Below are 21,128 nucleotides of genomic sequence, written 5' to 3'. Positions count from 1 at the left end.
AGGCTTGATCCATACCTCCTCTTTTCTTGCCAGAGATCATTTTCTTTGCTTTTCAGAGACAGCATGCTGTCCTGCTCCCACAGCAGCTTTTTCTGCCTTGAAACTTCTTTTTGTTTGTCTTCCTCTGGAGAGCTGTTCGAAGCAGTTGAGTTCTGGAAGACAGAAGAAGAGGGAACAAGGAGCTTCCCTTGAACTTGACATCAACACATGCATGGGAAAAGCACAGGCTGCCCCCAGATACATTATTGTGTTGACACACCTCATTACCATAAAGAAGATCTCATATTATACAGTGGAATAACGTGACCTTGGTGAGGTTACGTTTGGATCTGACAAAGACTTCAGCTGAAGCAATCAATTAATTGGACTAAACTAGCATGGGGGAAAAAATAAACAGCTAGGACAGGCCAATTATGAGATGGTGTTCAGGATGACAAGGGTCACGAGGATGTGCAGGGGGCTGGAGCACCTCTGCTGTGAGGACTGACTGAGGGAGTTGGGGCTGTTCAGTAGGGAGAAGGGAAGGCTCCGAGAAGACCTTATTGTGGCCTTCCAGTATCTTAAGGGGGCCTACAAGAAAGCTGGGGAAGGACTTTTTAGGGTGTCAGATAGTGATAGGACTAGGGGGAATGGAACAAAACTAGAAATGGGTAGATTCAGATTGGATGTTAGGAAGAAGTTCTTCCTCATGAAGGGGGTGAGACATTGGAACAGGTTGCCCAGGGAGGTGGTGGAAGCCTCATCCCTGGAGTTTTTTAAGGCCAGGCTGGATGTGGCTCTGGGCAACCTGATCTAGGGTGAGGTGTCGCTGTCCATGGCAGGGGTGTTGGACCTGGATGATATCATGAGGTCCCTTCCAACCCTAACAATTCTATGATTCTATGACAAAATTAAACTTCCCACTACATATTTTTGGCAGAAATCCTTGAATCACTTTGGGAGACTAGACAGTCTTTCAGTGGACTTGGGAGGACTTTGTGAGAGACTTCAGCCTGTTGTTTCTGCCTGGGGGCAAAGCATTACTCATGTGCTGGGCATCCTCAAATGGCAACACCAGTGCCATTTTTTAAATGGTACTAGTGTGGGTAATAACTGACTGATGGAGTTTGAGTAAGCCATGGCATGACACCCTTCACTTCTAGGGGCAGGCACTACCCTGACCATGGCATATACAACTCCACCCAGAAAGTTACTGCTTCACAGCCATGCGGTCCACAGTTGATGCGCCCGCACAGGGATGAGTGATAAGAAGGAGCAGAAAGTCTGAGAGAAGATAGAGGACTCCTAATCCTGGAGTTGGATGGAAAAAGGCAGATGAATTCCTGGGTGTGGGTGCCTTAGGCAGGTGAAAATTATGTCTGGGAATCCCTACATCTACTCTAGTGAGTTCTCCTGGGGTGTCATTCTCTGATCTCTGGCGATCACTTAGTTAGCTAGATGTTAGATGCATTGAGTTAAACATTTTGTGCTGCATAAGTGAAAAAAACACAACCAACTAAGCAACAAAACCCCCCTAAAACCCTAAGAGTGAACACTCCTCTGCTTTCTAGGAGGGATGGTGGGAAAGAAAAGGAGGAAAAGGGGGAAGGCAGGATTCAGTTTCATCACAGCTATGTTTAAAGCACTGTATTATAGTCAAGATTTTGGGTGCAGGGAAATGACTTCAGATTTTGTTGGCCTTGAGAAGGTATTTAGAATAAACCTTTATTTATTTAGAATAAACCTTTATTTATTTAGAATAAACCAAACCAGGTTGGAAGAGACCTTCAAGATCATCGTGTCCAACCCATCATCCAATCCAACCCACCCAAACAGCTAACCCATGGCACCAAGCACCCCGTCAAGTCTCCTCCTGAACACCTCCAGTGATGGTGACTCCACCACCTCCCTGGGCAGCCCATTCCAATGGGCAATCACTCTTTCTGTATGGAACTTCTTCCTAACATCCAACCTGAACCTCCCCTGGTGCAGCCTGAGACTGTGTCCTCTTGTTCTGGTACTGGCTGCCTGGGAGAAGAGACCAACCTCTGCCTGTCTACAACCTCCCTTCAGGTAGGTAACTAAAACAACCATAAGGAGGTGACTGTTTCTTTCACAGCACCAGTTAAAGGGAGGCAGCTACAAAGAGAGAAAGAATCATCTTCTGCCCTAATCCAAAATGGGATGGTAGCAGTTTGCTTGGGAGTGTAACTCTTCAGCTGTAGCAACATACAGGCTACAGCGCTCTGAGGTACCACAACTATGGAAGGGATTCAGGCAATATTCTTACTGTTACCAGGTTTTGTTAGCCTGTAGTGAAGAATGAAACTTTGCACTTAGTCTTTATGGCTTCACTACTCCATGAGAAACTCACCACTGTCTTGTTTCCTTCAGTGGTAGAGGAAGAAGAGGAAAGGAGCTCAGCAGAGTTCGAAGAAACAATGAATGGAACTATAGTATCCTCAATTATCTTACGTTCCTAAAAACCACAAGATTAGGAGAGAGTAGGGGTTAAAAGATGCAGAAGGTCAGCCACAAGCCTGAGGAGAAGCATGAAGTTTGGCTAGGTGTCCTATTTAGACAGCCAGGTAAGGATTTGTGGTACCAAGAATAATGTTAATGCCCCAATTTTTACGCCACTTCAAGGTTTTGCACTCCCTTTCCTTTAACCATTGCCATCATTGGGATAGGATGTCCCAGTCTGGAAAGAACATTCCACTTGGGATGGCACCACTGTTTCTCACAACAGCAATCTGTTAAATTTCATGCAAAAAGAGGTAATTACACTTGGCACACAAAAGACCTGCTCTGAAAGTTGAAAGAAATTTCTGGTTCAGATCAGAAGTCTGGCCCTCAAACACAGGCCAGAGGATATCAGTCTGCACAATGCACAACTATTCAAACATGAATATTTACCTATTTCCTACTATAAGGACCCATATACAACAGCAGAAAGCTACTGGCTCCTATATTGCTAATATTCTACAACATTTCTTGTGGATTTTTTTCATTTTATTTTAAAGCAAGTCCAGTTTACAAAATATCTGCAGGATCAAGCCCAAGGCAGACATCAGATTTCATCTGGAGCTCCACCAAGCCCAGACACCAAGTATACGCCAAAACACGCAAGGCTCTGCCTCTGGAGGGAAGTCTGAGCGTGCCCAGACACAACCACACTGACTCATCCAGGCTTGCACAGCAATTAGCCACCTCCAGAGGTTCTGAGGATACCTGTCTAAACATTTAAATACTCTTCCTCAGTGCCTATGGTAGTGCTTAAGAGAAACAACCCTCCTGAGAATTCAGCCTTGAGAAGGCTTTTCATTACTTAATCTGGGTCTGGGATTTCTTTGAGTGACAGAAGTGGGTGCATGTAAATACAGAGACAATAAACAACCTCCTCCACTGAGCATTATACCTCCTCATAGTATCTACGCTCCTCCTCTTCAACTTCTCTCTGGGCCTTTTCCCATTCCTCTTTCAGTTTGTCCTGCTCCTTCTGGTACTTCTCCTGGAAGATGACAGAAACACAGCTGAATTCAGAGCATTCACATGCCAGACACACTCTCTATTAGGAGCAAGTTACAGTACATCACAGTGAAAGTGAACCTGCTGAAAGTGGTTTAAACAGAAACAGGATGAAAGAGGAAGATAAATGTTCAAAACATTTATGGGTGTCATAAAAAGCTTCTTTTCCTCCTCTCCCCATGTGTTTCTATCATGGTGGGGAAATGAGCATGCTGGTGGATGAGAAGCTCAATATGAGCCAGCAGGGTGCACTTGCAGCCCAGAAAGCCAATCACAGCCTGGGCTGCATCAAGAGAAGCATAACCAGCAGGTGAGGGAGGTGATTCTTCCTCTCTACTCCACTCTGCTGAGACCCCACCTAGAGTACTGTGTCCAGTTCCAGAGCCCCTCTTACAGGAAGGATCTGGAGGTGCTGGAACATGTCTAGAGAAGGGCCATGAGGATGAGCAGAGGGCTGGAGCTCTTCTCCTACAAGGACAGACTGAGGGAGTTGGGGGTGTTCGGTCTGGAGAAGAGAAGGCTCCAAGGAAACCTAATTGTGGTCTTCCAGTATCTGAAGATGGCTACAAGAAAGCTGGGGAGGGACTTTTTAAGGTGTCAGGGAGTGATAGGACTGTGGGGAATGGAAAAAAAGATAGAAATGGGTAGATTCAGACTGGATGCTAGGAAGAAGTTCTTCCCCATGAGGGTGGTGAGAGACTGGCACAGGTTGCCCAGGGAGGTGGTGGAAGCCTCATCCCTGGAGGTCTTTAAGGCCAGGCTGGATGTGGCTGTGAGCAACCTGCTGTAGTGTGAGGAGTCCCTGTCCATGGCAGGGAGGTTGGAACTGGATGATCCTTGAGGTCCCTTCCAACCCTAACAGTTCTGTGATTAACACTGAACACCTTCAAACCACAAGAATCTTTTTAACATACCAGAAGAATTTTCCTTTGTAAGAAGTTTTCAGATCTTTGGTCAGAAATGCTCTTTATGCTCTACAAGCTCCGTAATTCCTTGTTTCTTATACAGTATTAAGAGCTACCAAAAGCTCTCACACCTTCCAAAACACTTAGGCATGGGTTTTACATTACAAACTTGCAGCAAAGTAGCAATTATGCAAGAAAGTTTTGCAGGTACTAGTACTAATTTACTAGTACTAATTTAAGGGAGATGCCAATACAACTTAATGAATGACAAATACCTGTCTCTGTTTAAAAGAAGTTGAAGAGAGCAACCTTGTAATTAGCTAAGTGGCTTATATTCTTCCTTGGTGAAATTATTTCCTGAGAATTGTTTTCACACAGCTTTGCATGAAAAATTATCTCACAGAGATCTTTAAAACTGTTGGCAGAACTGGTTTCAACGTGGGGAAGAAGGATGGAGAAGAGGAGGCTCAGGGGTGACCTCATTGCCCTCTACAACTACCTGAAGGGTGGTTGTAGCCAGGAAGGGGTTGGTCTCTTCTCCCAGGCAACCAGCACCAGAACAAGAGGACACAGTCTCAAGCTGTGCCAGGGGAAGTTCAGGCTTTAGGTGAGGAGAAAGTTCTTCACTGAGAGAATCATTAGTCATTGGAACGGGCTGCCTGGGGAGGTGGTGGAGTCACCATCCCTTGAGGTGTTCAAGAGGAGATTGGACGTGGCACTTGGTGCCATGGTCTAGTCATGGGTCTGTGGTGACAGGTTGGACCAGATGATCCTTGAGGTCTCTTCCAACCTTAGTTATACTGTGATACTGTGACTTCCATATCCCTTTGACACCAGTTCCAACTTCTGTTCAGATTAGAAACCGCACCTGGCTAATCCAGAAGGGATGCATTTACTCCTGAGAGAACACCCACACATGCCAAAAATGATGATGAGAATTTTATACAGTTTTAAGAGGGGAAAAAGCAACCCAACCATACTATCTAAAAAGAAATCATCTCATGAGTGCAGGAGACACACAAATCACTCCTAAAAGATGAAAAAGACTCCCTGTTATTATTGTGTGTCCTTTGGCATTCTGCTTTTCTGTTACATCCCCACCAAAATTAACAAAAACCAACCCCATCCCCTTTGTGTCCAGGTTTAGCTTGGTGTTTTCCAAGAGGAACCTGTGCACAAAGCAGAAGTCAATGAAAATCTCTTAGGACCACCATTTTCATAGTTTCATTCAGGGTTGGAAGGGACCACAAGGATCATCTAGTTCCAACCCCCCTGCCATGGGCAGGGACACCCCACACTAGATCAGATTTTAATGAAAAATTGCATAGATGTCAGCATCAGCAGTGTGTCAGTCTGGAGAAAGAGGTTCCAAGTCATTAAAAGCCTTGCAGCCTGTCCTCAAAATACTTTAAATATAGTTGAAGATCTACAGTTGGTTTGACTCCACACTGGAATGCAGAACTAAGTCCTCTGGGTCTATCTATAAGGTGGGGAGGGAGATGTGCTCAAACCACACAGAGAATGTGTGTATGCTCATTTTATTGCTCACCTGCCACAGAATTGGAATAGAATAGAATAGAATAGAATAGAATAGAATAGAATAGAATAGAATAGAATAGAATAGAATAGAATGGAATGGAATAGAATTGAATTAATAGAATAGAATAGACCAGACCAGGTTGGAAAAGACCTTCAAGATCATTGCATCTAACTATCATCCAACACCACCTAATCAACTAAACCATGCAACCAAGCACCCTATCAAGTCTCCTCCTAAACACCTCCAATGATGGTGACTCCACCACCTCCCTGAGCAGCACATTCCAATAGGCAATCACTCTCTCTGTGTAGAACTTCTTCCTAACCTCCAGCCTAAACCTCCCCTGGCACAGCTTGAGACTGTGTCCTCTTGTTCTGGTGCTGGTTGCCTGGGAGAAGACACCAGCCCCTGCCTGTCTACAACCTCCCTTCAGGTAGTTGTAGAGAGAAATAAGGTCTCCTCTGAGCCTCCTCTTCTCCAGGCTAGTCAACCCCAGCTCCCTCAGCCACTCTTCATAGGGCTGGTGTTCCAAACCCCTCACCAACTTTGTTGCCCTTCTCTGGACACATTCCAGCCACAGAAGATGCAGAAAACATGACAGAAAATGCCCAACATTTGTCCAGAGGGACAATTCAACACCTGAACCACATGGTGGAAGACATGGAGTTTCTTTCCTACCTGAAGCAAGCGTTCTTGCTCGTGCTGCCACCTCTCCTGGCGCTTTCGCTCTTCTTCCGGATCCCAGGACCAAAAGTTGAAATGCTTTGTGTGAAGAAAAAACAAGCTATTAGACTTTGACACTACACAAGGCTACCAGAAAAAGCTGCACTTCATCTGGCCTACCCTTGGTGATGATGTTAAAATGGGAAATTGAGAACTAGATTCCTGCATCTGGATCAGGGCAATCCCAAGAAAAAATATAGGCTGGGCAGGGACTAGCTGAGAGCAGTCCTGAAGAAAAGGTCTTGGGGAGGGCTGGTGGATGAGAAGCTCAACATGGGCCACCAGTGTGTATTTGCAGCCCAGAAAGCAAATCACATCCTGGGCTGCATCAAGAGAAGCATAGCCAGCAGATCGAGGGAAGTGCTTACTCCCCTCTACTCCACTCTGGTGAGACCCCACCTGGAGCACTGCATCCAGTTCTGGAGCCTCTGTTACAGGAAGGATCTGGAAGTGCTGGAAGGTGTCCAGAGAAGGGCCATGAGGATGATCAGAGGGCTGGAGCTCCTCTCCTATGAGGACAGACTGAGGGAATTTGGGCTGTTCAGTCTGGAGAAGGGAAGGCTCTGAAGAGGGCTACAGGAAAGCTGGGGAGCAATATTTTAGGGTGTCAGGGAGTGAAAGGACTAGGGGGAATGGAACAAAACTAGAAATGGGTAGATTCAGACTGGATTTTAGGAAGAAGCTCTTCCCCATGAGGGTGGTGAGACACTGGAACAGGTTGCCCAGGGAGGTAGTGGAAGCCTCATCCCTGGAGGTCTTTAAGGCCAGGATGGACGTGGCTGTGAGCAACCTGCTCTAGTGTGAAGAGTCCCTGCCCGTGGCAAGGGGGATGGAACTGGATGATCCTTGCGGCCCCTTCCAACCCTGACAATTCTGTGATTCTGTGATACTGGTTTTCTCAGCGAGCAGACAATAGTCTTAGCTTCACTGACACTTGGGATTGCCCACAGGTATCGAAATGGTAAAATAATCATTTGGTTTGCAAGGAAAGGCTTGAGAAGCTTTAACTGGAGGGGGAAAATTACCCAAAAGAAAGCTCTAAGCAGCACTGAACACAAATACTTGCAGGTACTCAAATGCAAAGAAAACATCTACTTTGCTTCTCTGTAATTTTCTGCCCAACATACAAACCAATTTGTGATTGCGCAACCTTTCTCATTTCACATGGCTGCCAGCACAACAGCCTATAGCTTTGTATCCCTTTTTTATCCATAATTAAATAGAATCTCAGGCTTCATAAAGGATCCCTTTACATGAGACATGGTTAAAATCCTTACAGTCAAGGGCAATTTGAGACACCTGATGTCAGATTCCATTCCACCAAGAGTTGTATTTGAATCTGATAGGAAGAGAGGAGAGACTGAGAGAGCTGGGGCTCCCTAGCTTGGGGAGGAGGAGATAAATATGTTAATAAATGTGTAAAGGGTGAGTTCCAAGAGGATGGAGCCAGGTTCTGCTGGGTGATGCCCAATGACAGCACAAGGGGCAATGGTGGAAGCTGAGGCATAGGAAGTTCCATGGAAACAGGAGCAAAAATTTTTTCCCTGTGAGGGTGACAGAACACTGGAACAGGCTGCCCAGGGCGGGTTGTGGTGTGTCCCTCTCTGGAGATATTCAAGAGCTGCCTGGATGTGTTCCTGTGTGATCTGCTCTAGGTGATCCTGCTCTGGCAGGAGGGTTGGACTGGATGACCTCTCGAAGTCCTTTCTAACCCCTAACATTCTGTGATTCAGTGATTCTGTGATGCCTATTTTTGGTGACAAACAGAATATGAAATACTTTGTGCTCAAGAGTAGCATTTGCAATGGCAAGTTTTTTTTTCATTGAGTAGACAGGAGAAGGATCTCCTGGAATTTTAATGTATATAAAACAAAATGAATAATTTAGAGTTACACATTGTGCTGAGATTGTGAAGCCTTAGTGGCTTCAGCAACTGAGCACTGTATGGATGCCAGTCCCTCCAGGTAAGAGGAGAATGCATAAATACCAGATTTAGACCATGTCTTGATTTGGGTTGTATTTTGTGTCTCTTATTCCATTGAAAACTAACTAACTAACTAACTAACTAACTAACTAACTAACTAACTCCCCTTCTGATTTGGGGCTATTCAAAGAGAGTTTGCATAAAACATTCACGTGCCAAACACATCCCTAAGCCAAACAACGATGCAAGTAAAGGTACTCACGTTTGATTTGTCACCGCTATCGGAATCAGCTATTAAAAACAAACAAACAAGAACAAACAGAAAGAGGAAAGATCAGATTTAACATCACAAGGAGATGGGCTTAGCCTGCAATCAAAGCTACTGTAGATCTGTATAGAACCGCTTCATGTTAGTTTCCTATTGGCTCCCACACCCAAATGCGAGGGCTGAGGGCAAGCAAATAACCCACAGAAACAGATCACACCCGTCACCAACAGGACTACTTTGTATCTGGGTATAGAGGAGCACAAGACTAACTAACAGTAGCTTCTACTCTACCTCTAGCTAATGCCATCTACTTCTGGCTGCAGACGTCAAGCAGTGTTTGGACACTGAGTGTTACCTACCTCCATCTACTTTTCCCTTCGTGATTCAGCGCGAGGAAGGAAAAAGCACAGCGCAGCTAAGAGGATGGGACTACACTACTCAAGAGCCACAGTTACCAAGAGAACCATTGCCATTTGCTATCCAAATGCCTTTGAAAATTAGGCTGATTGAAAGAAAATTGAAAGGGAAGGAAAAAAACCCAACAAAATATTGCTAGGCAAGTGATTCCGTTTGGGTGCCTGAAACCAGAGCATCGCAACAATGCGCAACCCAACAGCTCTTTGTCAACTGTGCAGCAGGAAGAGACACTTTCTACGGAAGCAAGAGGTAGAACAGGTCCCCCGTGATCATCAGCTCTCACCCCCAGCCCCACGTCCGAAGACAGCTGCGGCTGGAGGCAGCGGAGAGGGCGGAAGCTGGCCTGAGCGCCGCATTTACCTGACTGCGAGAAAAACTGTGAGCGCCGCCAGCTGTTGCGAAGCCTAAGCGGGAGCGCGGCCCCGCGGGCCGGCTCTGCAGGCACCGACACCGAGACAAAACAAGAAACACAGGGTGGTCAATGGGTGAGGATGGGCTCTCCGACTCCAGCTGCCTTGGCCACAAAAAGGGAGTTTTCCCCCCACAGGCGCTTTGGCCCATTTGCGCCTGGTTTACGATGGGCCCCTCTGGATTTGAATGTGCTCAGGTGGCCCAGAAGGTCAACAGAACACAGAATTAACCAGGTTGGAAAAGACCTTTGAGACCATTGGGTCCAACCTCTCACCCAACACCATTTCATCAAACAAACCATGGCACCGAGTGCCACATCCAATCTCTTTTTCGAAACACTTCCTGTGGTGGTGACTCCACCACCTCCCTGGGCAGCACATTCCAGTGGCCAATCTCTCTTTCTGGGAAGAACTTCAGCCTAAACCTCCCCTGGTGCAGCTTGAGACTGTGTCCTCTTGTTCTGGTGCTGGTTGCCTGGGAGAAGAGACCAACCACCACCTGGCTACAACCTCCCTTCAGGGAGTTGTAGAGAGCAAGAAGGTCTCCCCTGAGCCTCCTCTTCTCCAGGCTAAGCAACCCCAGCTCCCTCAGCCTCTCCTCACAGGGCTGTGCTCCAAACCCCTCACCATATTCATTGCCCTTCTCTGGACACATTTGAGCATCTTAACATCTTTCTTAAACTGAGGGGCCCAAAACTGAACACAGTACTCAAGCTGTGGCCTAACCAGTGCTGAGTACAGGGCAGAATGACTTCCCTGCTCCTGCTGGCCATGCTATTCCTGATACAGGCCAGGATGCCATTGGCCTTCTTGGCCACCTGGGCACATTGCTGGCTCACGTTCAGCTGCTCAACCAGTACCCTTAGGTCCCTTTCTGCCAGCATCTTAGCCTGGATCAGGAATAGTGTGACCAGCAGGATAGGGAAGTGATCATGCCCCTGTACTCAGCCTGGTGAGGCCTCATTGTGAATATTTGACTCAGTTTTGGGCTTCTCCCTTTAAGCAGGACATTGAGGTACTGGAGCAGGTTCAGAGAAGGGCAGCAAAGCTGGTGAAGGGTATGGAGAACAGGGATGGTGAGGAATGGCTGAAATAACTGGGAGTGCTTGATCTGGAGGACAGACCTTCTCACTCCCTGCAATTCCCTGAAAGAAGCTTGGAGTGAGGTGGAGGTTGGTCTCTTCCCTCTAGCACCAAGTGATAGGACAAGAGGAAATGGCCTGAAATTGCGCCAGGGGAGGGTTAGGTTGGATACTAGGGAAAAATTCTTCACAGAAAGGGTGGTCAGGCATTGGAAGGGGCTGGCCAGGGAGGTGGCAGAGCCACCATCCCTGGAGGTGTTCAAGAGATATGGCACGCCGGAATATGGTTTAAAAGCCATGGCTGTGTTGGATTGATGGCTGGACTCTGAGAGGTCTTTTTCAACTACAACGATCTTATGATTCTATGGCACTTGATGTTGCAGGAGAGCCCTGGCACAGTAATGCCAGTCAAGGGCAGCCACTCCTTCAAGCCTCTGAAGCCTTTGCATGGTGCTTGCATCCATTTCTCCTGCGAGAGAGGCTTTAAAGACTCTCAGAGCTGTACGTGCTGTGAACGCTAGAGAGCAGCCAAGTGTTTCAGCATCCCTCAGAAAACAGGAGAGACCAGCCAGCTGCTACTGGATGTTTGGATTGATTCCTGCCTAACATTAAATGGTATCGCTCGCAAAGCCTCTTTGGAAAGCACCTCCCCACTTAAAACAAGTGGGAATTCTACCCCTTGTCAGACAATCCCGTTTTCCACCTCCTTCAGCAGTTCCAACCTTGAAAAATCTGGAATAATCATTGTACTGCCTACACAGACACTAACAACCTAATCACATTCTCAGGGGAAAGAAACCTTAAAGATTATTTTTCTCTTTCTTTCACCATACCTTCATATCTGCAGCTATAACTTCAACATAAAATCAAACTATTAAACATCACAGGAAGGATCTGGATGTGCTGGAGCATGCCCAGAGGAGGGCCACAAGGACAATTAGAGGGCTGGAGCTCCTCTCCTATGAGGACAGACTGAGGGAGTTGGGGCTGTTAAGCCTGGAGAACAGAAGGCTCCAAGGAGACCTCATTGGGGCCTTCCAGTATCTGAAGGGGGCTACAAGAAAGCTGGGGAGGGACTTTTTAGGGTGTGAGGGAGTGATAGGACTGGGGGGAATGGAAAAAAATTAGAAATGGGTAGATTCAGCTTGGTTGCTAGGAAGAAGTTCTTCCCCATGAGAGTGGTAAGACACTGGCACAGGTTGCCCAGGGAGGTGGTGGAAGCCTCATCCCTGGAGGTTTTTGTGGCCAGGCTGGATGTGGCTGTGAGCAACCTGCTCTAGTGTGAGGTGTCCCTGCCCATGGCAGGGAGGTCGGAACTGGATGATCCTTGAGGTCCCTTCCAACCCTAACAATTCTATGATTCTATGATTATCAGAACTTTGTCATGAAGGCAAAAAACCCATGAAAGTTCTGCATTGCAAGAACTCATGGTCGGCACAAGCCAAATTCAGGAGGTGGCCAAGCATGTGTACTGTTCATCTGCGAGAAGGAGCTCCACAGGAGCAGCTGAATGCAGACTTTAGCTCCAGAAGTTTTTATTGTGAGATAAAACCAGTTGCTAAGGCATTTTCATGTCTGAGCAGCAGTATTAATAAAACTTAATAGACACTGATGTAATACAGCTTTTATTGCTAGGCTAGGTAAGTGCAAGTCTCCGAGGTGACCTTATTGTGGCCTTCCAGTATCTGAAGGGAGCCTACAAGAAGGCTGGGGAGGGACTTCTTAGGATATCAGGTAGTGATAGGACTAGGGGGAATAGAATGAAGCTGGAGGTGGGGAGATTCAGGCTGGATGTGAGGAGGAAGTTCTTCCCCATGAGAGTGGTGAAGCCCTGGAATGGGTTGTCCAGGGAGGTGGTTGAGGCCCCATCCCTGGAGGTGTTTAAGCCCAGGCTGGATGAGGCTCTGGCCAGCCTGCTCTAGTGTGGGGTGTCCCTGCCCATGGCAGGGGGGTTGGAACTAGCTGATCCTTGTGGTCCCTTCCAACCCTGACTGATTCTATGATTCTAAGATAGGGCTTTCCCTTCTACTTTCACCCCTTTGTCACAATTCTGCTGCTATACTTAAGGGGAGCAGCCAAAAGAGTCCTTTGCATCACAGAATCCAGACTACCAGTACCAGTTAGACCCAACTAGAAAATAACCATTTTAGCTCCACAACCCTCCAGGTTGAGGCACTTTTCAATGAACACCACATGCACACACTCAGTTACTGTCCCACTGAATTCTCCAAATGCTTTTTTGCTCACCTTGTAGACCAGAATACTGCAGAGTAACCTGGCTGGTCTCAGGTAGCTTCTTTAGAAATGGCAATACTACACTCCCCTCTTGTTCCAGGACTTTTGGTTTCATCACCTGTTCAGACATTTGGGAGCAGAAAACGACACTCAAAAATCAGCAGGTTAATATAAACCCACTCTACTTATTCTTCTGAATCGACTTTATTAAAGATGAAGCCTTTGTCTCCAGAGCTACAACATGAAGTAGCACTGGGGTCCTGGAAATAACTGGCAGCTGTTTGTTGTGGACATTCACGCTGCTCTGCACACCAAAGCTGACCCTAACCCAGGACCAGCATCTAACTTAACTGAGAGCGCAGTACGGTCACGGCCATTTGTCACCTTTGCCACCATCTGCACTTGCTCAGCATTTCAAGAGGACTAAGAGGGTAAACACCACTGTCTGCAGCTTCCAGATACTCTGTCCTCCCAGCATGTGCTGGGACTGGGGTTTGCAGGTCAAGCTCTCATTTCTGCTCCAGCCAGTTTAGATGTTCAAATGCTACAAGCAGACTCTGGGGAGTTCGTTTGAAGGGGAACCTGTCTGCTAGCCACAGGATTTCACACAGAAACCATCTTCCCTGACAGATTGTTTTGAATGAACTCCTGAAGTGACATTGTACAGAGAAAAATACCAACTTGCACAACAAATATTTCTGTGTGAGAGCTTTCTTTTTGTTTTGTTTTCTACTCTTTCTTTTTCTACCTGTACATACCTCTGGTGTGGCAGGGATCTCTGGTTCCTTCTGCTGCTCCCTTTCAGGTTTCTTCACGTCCTTCTCACTTGAAGCTGTTTCCTCTGAAGGGACAGGACTGGGGAGGAATTCTAATCTCTTCACAACAGGGCTGGCACAAGCTGCAGTTGACTTGAATTGCTTTTGATCTGAACCTAATTCACACAGATGAAAGAGAATGCTGCAAGGTTAAGATAGTTTTCCCAACAAAATGTAGGTCTATTTCTTACATCCCAATTTCTCACTGAATATACTGGAAGGTTTTTGGGGAAAAACATCCTTCTTCCTCCAACAAAGGCAAAATTAACCTCTCAGAGAAGAAAAAATGTAGGTGCTTGGGCATCATGGTCAACAAAGTCAGCAAGACAGTTCTTGGGGACAGTCACCCAAATTACTTCAGATGCTCCTCTTCAGCTGAGGTGTGCTGTAGCCTACAACACACCTACTGAGGTACAGATCTCTAAGATGCTACACAGACAAGAAGCTGTATCACAGTGTCAGCCCTGGAGGCCATTTCAGCTTGTCTGTTTCTACCAAGCATCAGCCAGCATCCATTGTGCTAACAGGAAGCCTTGGGCTGGAATAACCTCCTGGTCATTCAGATCTTACAAAAACCCAAGTGGGGAGACCTAATAGCAACCTTCCAGTAACTGAAGGGGGGCTACAAGGAGGATGGAGAGAGACTGTTTGGAAAGGCCTGTGGTGACAGGATGAGAAGCAATGGTTTCAAACTAGAGAAGAGCAGATTTAGATTGGATGTTAGGAACATGTTCTTTACTGTGAGAGTGGTGGAACACTGGAACAGATTGCCCAGGGAGGTAGTTGAGGCTCCATCCCTGGAGATATTCAAAGTGAAGCTTGACAGGGCTCTGGGCAGTCTGATCTAGTTGAGGATACCCCTGCTTGCTGCAGAGGGGGCTGGACTAGATGACCTTTGGAGGTCCCTTCCAACCCAAACCATTGTATGATTCTAAATTCATGTTGGATTACAGGAGAAGGAACAAGGAGTGCAACAGCCCACAGTGGAGGACTGTGACAGCTAAACTACTGGTGCCACCATTGGAAGCAGAGCTGCTGCCAGTATCCCAAGCAGTTCACCAGCACCCAGATATCTCTCCAACCTCTAAAGCAGAATCTCAGCTTCAGATCCTGTCCCCTTTCCATCCTCAGCAGCAGTGGCAGCTTCTGAATGGATGTTTTTGACAGGCTAGGAGAGTGAGCTAAGAAAGAAGAGCACCTGCCCATGGCAGGGGGGTTGGAACTAGATGATCCTTGTGGTCCCTTCCAACCCTGACTGATACTCTGATACTATAATACTATGATACCCTAGGCTCCACTAAGAATCTGCACACAAGCAGAGACAAGAGCTGCTCCTGCTGCCAGTCAGGTGCACACTGTTTGGGAACATTCCCCACACCACTAGTGGCACGGGGGGCCCAGCACAGAGGTATCTGGTTTGTACTGAACAGCAAAGGAGGTTGCTTGTTGTACATGAAGGTCACACAGTTTGTATCACATCTATCCCTCCAAAGCAGACACGATGAAACCCCTGCTCCTTTACCATTTCAGTGTTTGCAATGCCATCTCAGTTTTCCTTGCCAGCCAAGGTTAAACTTTGCTTTCAATAATGTTTAGCAGTTGTGACAGCTGTGGAGCCGGCCACAAGGTGGCTTTGAGATTTGTAGACAAATATCACCAGCTCGTCACTGCTGACTCTTGAGGGGAGAATTTGGCTTGCTCATCACAAGACTACAGCTTCTACATTAGCTGCCAGGTGCAACTGAGGGTTGTTAACTTCTGTGTTTTGGTATCTAGGAGCCAAAGTACTAAAGCCATTTAAGGAGCCCTTGTTACAACCCACATGCTTCAGTCTTGCAGCACATCAAGACAAGGCTGGATACGCTTCTAATCTTGGGGAATTGGTACCCCATTAGAATCATAGAATCAATAAGGTTGGAAGAGACCTCAAAGATCATCAAGTCCAACCTGCCACCCAAGACCTCATGACTACTAAACCATGGCATCAAGTGCCACGTCCAATCCTCTCTTGAACACCTCCAGGGATGCTGACTCCACCACCTCCCTGGGCAGCACATTCCAACGGCTAACAACTCTCTCTGTGAAGAACTTTCTCCTTGGTGTTTGAGGGCAAAGCTCAATTGTTTAAGTCACATTTATCCTCAAGAAATAGGAGCATTATGTTTACATACCAATTACAGCCAGAGCTCTCCTGCAGTGCTTCAAATAGCACCCAGAGCAAGCTGAAATTTGGTAGACCCATTTGAAAAACTGAGCGACAAAGAAAGACATAGAAAAGCATTGGGCAGTGGACAAAATGTCTGCCCCCAGGTAAGGTTTCAGAAACACCCCTTTGAAGGAAACAGAGTGAGTTTGTACCAGCAAATTCCTTTCCCCAGAGTAGGAACCATGCATAAAGGCTTTAAAGCAGAAAATCAGGAGTTTGCACAATATCATCCATTTTAAAGCTCCTACAAGGACTGAAGTGCCCTTTCTTGTTCTCCTTTCCCATTTCTTAGTGTCTTGAGGGGGAAAAAACAACCAAAACAACAAAAAAAATCTTAAACAGAATCTATTACTGACTTGATAGTTTCTGTCCTGATTGCTTTCTGCTTACAGTATGCTGTGGCACCAGCTTTTCATTCACACAAACAGCAAAGCAGACAATGAGCATCGTGAGTGACACTAAGTCAGGTGTGTCATTTCAACCACAGAATGACAGGACAGACCAGGTTGGAAGGGACCTCAAAAGATCATCTGGTCCCACCTTTCACTGGGAAAGGGAGCCTGTGAAGAGATTGCCCAGCCACCTGTTCAGCTGCACCATGAAAACCTCCAGCCACGGAGACTCAGCCACGTTGTTGCAATGGATGAACATTCTTAGTGTGAAAAATTTCTCTCTCCTGTTGAGATTTATGACCTCTTCTGCATTTTCTAATAAACCTTCTCGGTGCTGCTGCTGCTGCTCATGCACTTAGTGATGAAACTGGGCAAGGGCAGGGGTAAGGGCAGCAGCAACAACCAACAACCCACCTGGGGATGGGCACGCCGGGCTTGCGGGTCCCGCACTTCCTGGACTGGCATCGACCTGCTGGCTGGTGGCTGCATCTGCTGCCACCGTGGAGGCCTGCAGAGAATAATACAGTAGAAACACAGTGACCAGAGTGGAAATAAAAGGATATGTTAATTCCCCAAGGCAGTACTTGCTGCTTCTTTGTAATATGTTTAAACCAGAATGGTTTAGAGCTCGGTAGGGAGCTGGGGAGTACGTTTCGGAGCAGTATGCACCGCTTGGGTGTGGAATCACTGGGCTTTAATCTCCTTTTCCAACCATTCATCAGCAACCATCATGCAGTGGGTTTGGAAGAGCTCCTCCAAGCCTTTAAAACTGTAGGCTATCTTGGATTGTGTTAGCAGGAGATAAGCATACATTTCACCCCTAGTTTCCTTCCTCCAGAATAACAGACAAACCTATGCATTAGCAAATAGCCAGCACATACTGGAGCTTGAAAAGTGGCAGAGTAATTAAATACTTCCTTTATTTCACGGTTGTCCAAACAATCTGTTATCTGAAGGGAAAAGCCAGAGTCAGTATTTGAGGTAATGAAATACTTGAAAGACTGTTCAGAGAGGACTGAAAAAATATGGTGAGAGCGTATCAAGCCAATAATCCAAATCCCTTTGAGGAGCCAGCTTCCCGACCCGGGACAAGGCTGCTGGAGAGCTAAAACCACGCTGTCAAAACAAGGGGAGCACTTCAGCTGATCTGTTTAGCAGCTTCCACCACACATCCGCTTTCCCAGTAGGCAAATGGAGGAAAACCTGCAGCAAACCAATCAGCCACGGCACAGTGCTTCTAATGCATGAAATGCTTAGAAAATGGCCCATTCAACAGAGGAAAATCCTAGCTGCAGTCTACTTTTGGAAGGAAAAACTAATGTGTTTCAGAAATAGTCTATTGTAGACTCGCTTTCCTGTCCTCCTCCCACTCTTCCATCTTCTTAACAGCTGCAAAGGAGGAAATCTGATGAAATTTCCTCTTTTCATGAGGCAGGATTCAGACCTCCAACTCCTGCAGGGATCCCATTTCCCATCCCTGCAGACCCACATGAGCCTGTGGCTCATCCATCCATGCCCCCTGAAGAGCAGACCTGGGCTGTCACAGCTTGATCACGGGGACAACTGCTGGCAGTGCCAAGAGGAAGCCAATGCCTGCAGACACACTTTGGCTCCAGAGAGCTTTCTGTTGGCACTGCTTGGGAATTCCTGCCCCTCTTCTCTCTGGAGGGAGGCATGCTCTGGGAGGGGCAGGGAATGCGTCTGGGAAGATGCCTTAGCGAGGAAATGGTAGGGACTGGTGTGGGGCCAGGGTCAGGGGCAGCAAAGTGGGCAAGCCCAGCAGGCAGTGAGCAATGCTGGGAACAACAAAGGAGTCCGTGGCTGCCAAGGGCTGTGCCGCCACCTCACAGCAGGACAGGCGCCAGATCACCACCATGAGCCTCTGGACGTGGCAGTGTCTCCTCTGGTGCCTGCTGGGGCTGGCTGCTCTCTGTCCTCCCTGCTGCCAGGTGCCTTCCACTGCACCCTCACCTCCACCCATCCAAATCCTCTGCCCCACGGGGAGACACAGAATCATTTAGGTTGGAAAAGATCCTCATCACTGGGTCCAACTGTAAACCTCAGCACTGCCAAGTCCACCACTAAACCATGCCTATGTGTCTTTTAAATATCTCCAGGGATGGTGACTTAATCCCTTCCCTGGGCAGCCTATTCCAATGCCTGATAACCCTTTCAGTGAAGGAATTTTTCCTTCTATCCAATCTAAACCTCACAGGTGCAACTTGAGGTCATTTCCTCTCATTCTATCATTTGCTTCTGGGGAAGAAGGAGCAATAGCCACCTTGCTACCCCCTCCTTTCAGGTCTCCCCTCAGACTCCTTTTCTCCAGGCTAAACAAACTCAGCTTCTTCAGCCACTCCTCCTAAGACTTGTACTCTAGACCCTTCACCATCTTTGTTGCTCTTCTTTGGACATACCTCCCTTCTGCCTAAACGTGGTTCTCAAACTGGATGAGGCAGAGAGTGAACTATGCACTCCAAAAAGGCAGCACAAACAGTTTGAGAACCACCTCTCCACCACATCCACTTGTGAGCACATCTATAGCAAACAAGGATAGGGACTCCCCCTCCATGTGTCACAAGCTCCAAGGAGGAACCATTGCTGGAGGTGAAGCACAGGCTAAGAAACAGGCCCCAGAGAAACGCTCCCAAGAGTGCCAAGTCCTGTGTCTCAGGTTTGCTCCATGCTGCTCAGTTGCCCTTCTCTCCGTCATAACTCACCTCTCCCTTTTCCAGACCATCTTGATGCCAGACTGTGCTCCAGTGAGAGCCTTCTCAATGAAAGCCCCAACAGAACACTAAAAATAAAGAAAATGCCTCCTTCAGCTTTAGGTCTGTCTCCTGATGTGGCAGCAATCATGGGAGAAGCTACTTGGAAACCCTTCCCAACCTTGCTCAGTGCAGAAATAAGTATTTCTTTTCTCCATGAGGACAGCCAGGCAGTGTAACAGGATGCCCAGGCAGGCTGTGCCAACTCTGTCCTTGAAATATTTCAAGGCTTCCATGGACAAGCCCTTAGCAACCTAGTCTGATCTCATGCCTGATCCTGCTTTGAGCAGAAGACTCAGCTAGAGTCTCACACTCTGAATTATTCTATCATTCTACAACCTCCATTAAACCTAAATAAAAATTGAAATGGTGGTTACCAAGAGCTCAGGGTTTGCCCTAAACAAGGTAGATTTTTACCTGGAAAAGCAAGAGGAACCTACCCAACAACTCCTCACTGCTCCAAAGCACAAGGCCTTCCAAAGGAAGGGTTGCAAATTTCAACTGTGAATGTTTATATTGTAGGGGGTGGGGTGGTGGTGGGGGTTGTTTGTTGGTTGGTTTGGGTTGTTGTTTTGTTTCTCCCTTTGGTAAAGTAATAGAGCTTGCCTTCCACTTTCAAAAAGAAACTGTCCACACTGGAAAATTCCCCTCCTTTGCATCCCCCACCTCCCCCCCCAAAAATAATTTGAGCTTTAATTTCAACCCCTGAAGCCTTAAAGCTATAAAGTGAGGATGAGACAGAAAGTGTTAAAAACAGTGTTACAAATACCCAGGGAAACGAAATGCTGACTGGAGCACAGCCCCACTGGCCTCTCAGAGGGTTTAAAAAGCTCAGTGAATGCACAGACATGATGCACTTTTATCCCCTCTAGGTCTAGAGTGACCTCGGAAACCTAAACATGGTGCTGAGTCCTGCGGCTTTCCTGCACAAGTGCAATAAACTACCCATAACCTACATCCATGAGGTTGAATCAGGCAATGACATAGATGTTATTTATAGAAACTCTTTCAAAAGAGAGTGAAACTAAAGAAGAGAAAGGAGAGGAGAGGAGAGGAGAGGTTCGGAGAGGAGAGGTTCAGAGAGGAGAGGAGAGGTTCAGAGAGGAGAGGAGAGGAGAGGTTCAGAGAGGAGAGGTTTGGAGAGGTTCGGAGAGGTTTGGAGAGGAGAGGTTCGGAGAGGAGAGGAGAGGTTCAGATAGGAGAGGTTTGGAGAGGAGAGGAGAGAAGAAAGAAAATAAGAAAAGAAAAGGAAAAGAAAATAAGATAAAAGATAAAAGATAAAAGGGAAGGGAAGGGAAGGGAAGGGAAGGGAAGGGAAGGGAAGGGAAGGGAAGGGAAGGGAAGGGAAGGGAAGGGAAGGGAAGGGAAGGGAAGGGAAGGGAAGGGAAGGGAAGGGAAGGGAAGGGAAGGGAAGGGAAGGGAAGGGAAGGGAAGGGAAGGGAAAGGAAAGGAAAGGAAAGGAAAGGAAAGGAAAGGAAAGGAAAGGAAAGGAAAGGAAAGGAAAGGAAAGGAAAGGAAAGGAAAGGAAAGGAAAGGAAAGGAAAGGAAAGGAAAGGAAAGGAAAGGAAAGGAAAGGAAAGGAAAGGAAAGGAAAGGAAAGGAAAGGAAAGGAAAGGAAAGGAAAGGAAAGGAAAGGAAAGGAAAGGAAAGGAAAGGAAAGGAAAGGAAAGGAAAGGAAAGGAAAGGAAAGGAGAAAAGAAAAGAAAAGAAAAAAGAAAAGAAAAGAAAAGAAAAGAAAAGAAAAGAAAAGAAAAGAAAAGAAAAGAAAAGAAAAGAAAAGAAAAGAAAAGAAAAGAAAAGAAAAGAAAAGAAAAGAGAAAAGAAAAGAAAAGAAAAAAGAAAAGAAAAGAAAAGAAAAAAGAAAAGAAAAGAAAAGAAAAAAGAAAAGAAAAGAAAAGAAAAGAAAAGAAAAGAAAAGAAAAGAAAAGAAAAGAAA

General features: G+C 46.7%; 1 protein-coding gene across 1 annotated transcript in view; it reads right to left on the bottom strand.

Annotated features, from left to right (window-relative positions):
* LIMCH1 (LIM and calponin homology domains 1) overlaps positions 1–21,128 on the bottom strand; it is a gene marked incomplete at its 3' end in the record, with an annotated part of 231,155 nt that overhangs the window by 5,955 nt on the left and 204,072 nt on the right. Inside the window, exons 21-29 of the mRNA XM_068137614.1 lie at positions 16,839–16,932; positions 13,770–13,942; positions 13,024–13,129; positions 9,645–9,719; positions 8,862–8,890; positions 6,631–6,714; positions 3,398–3,490; positions 2,354–2,458; positions 16–152 (exon numbers count right to left, since the gene is read on the bottom strand). Of these exons, the coding sequence (XP_067993715.1) occupies positions 16–152; positions 2,354–2,458; positions 3,398–3,490; positions 6,631–6,714; positions 8,862–8,890; positions 9,645–9,719; positions 13,024–13,129; positions 13,770–13,942; positions 16,839–16,932 (896 nt within the window). The remainder of the gene's footprint in view (positions 1–15; positions 153–2,353; positions 2,459–3,397; positions 3,491–6,630; positions 6,715–8,861; positions 8,891–9,644; positions 9,720–13,023; positions 13,130–13,769; positions 13,943–16,838; positions 16,933–21,128) is intronic.

Source organism: Melanerpes formicivorus, unplaced genomic scaffold (genome assembly GCF_026170545.1).
Source record: "Melanerpes formicivorus ecotype bairdi unplaced genomic scaffold, bMelFor1.0.p_v2 SCAF_4, whole genome shotgun sequence".
NCBI classification, from domain to species: domain Eukaryota; kingdom Metazoa; phylum Chordata; class Aves; order Piciformes; family Picidae; genus Melanerpes; species Melanerpes formicivorus.
Note: the sequence above shows the minus strand (reverse complement) of the source record. Positions and strands in the feature narration are given on the sequence as shown.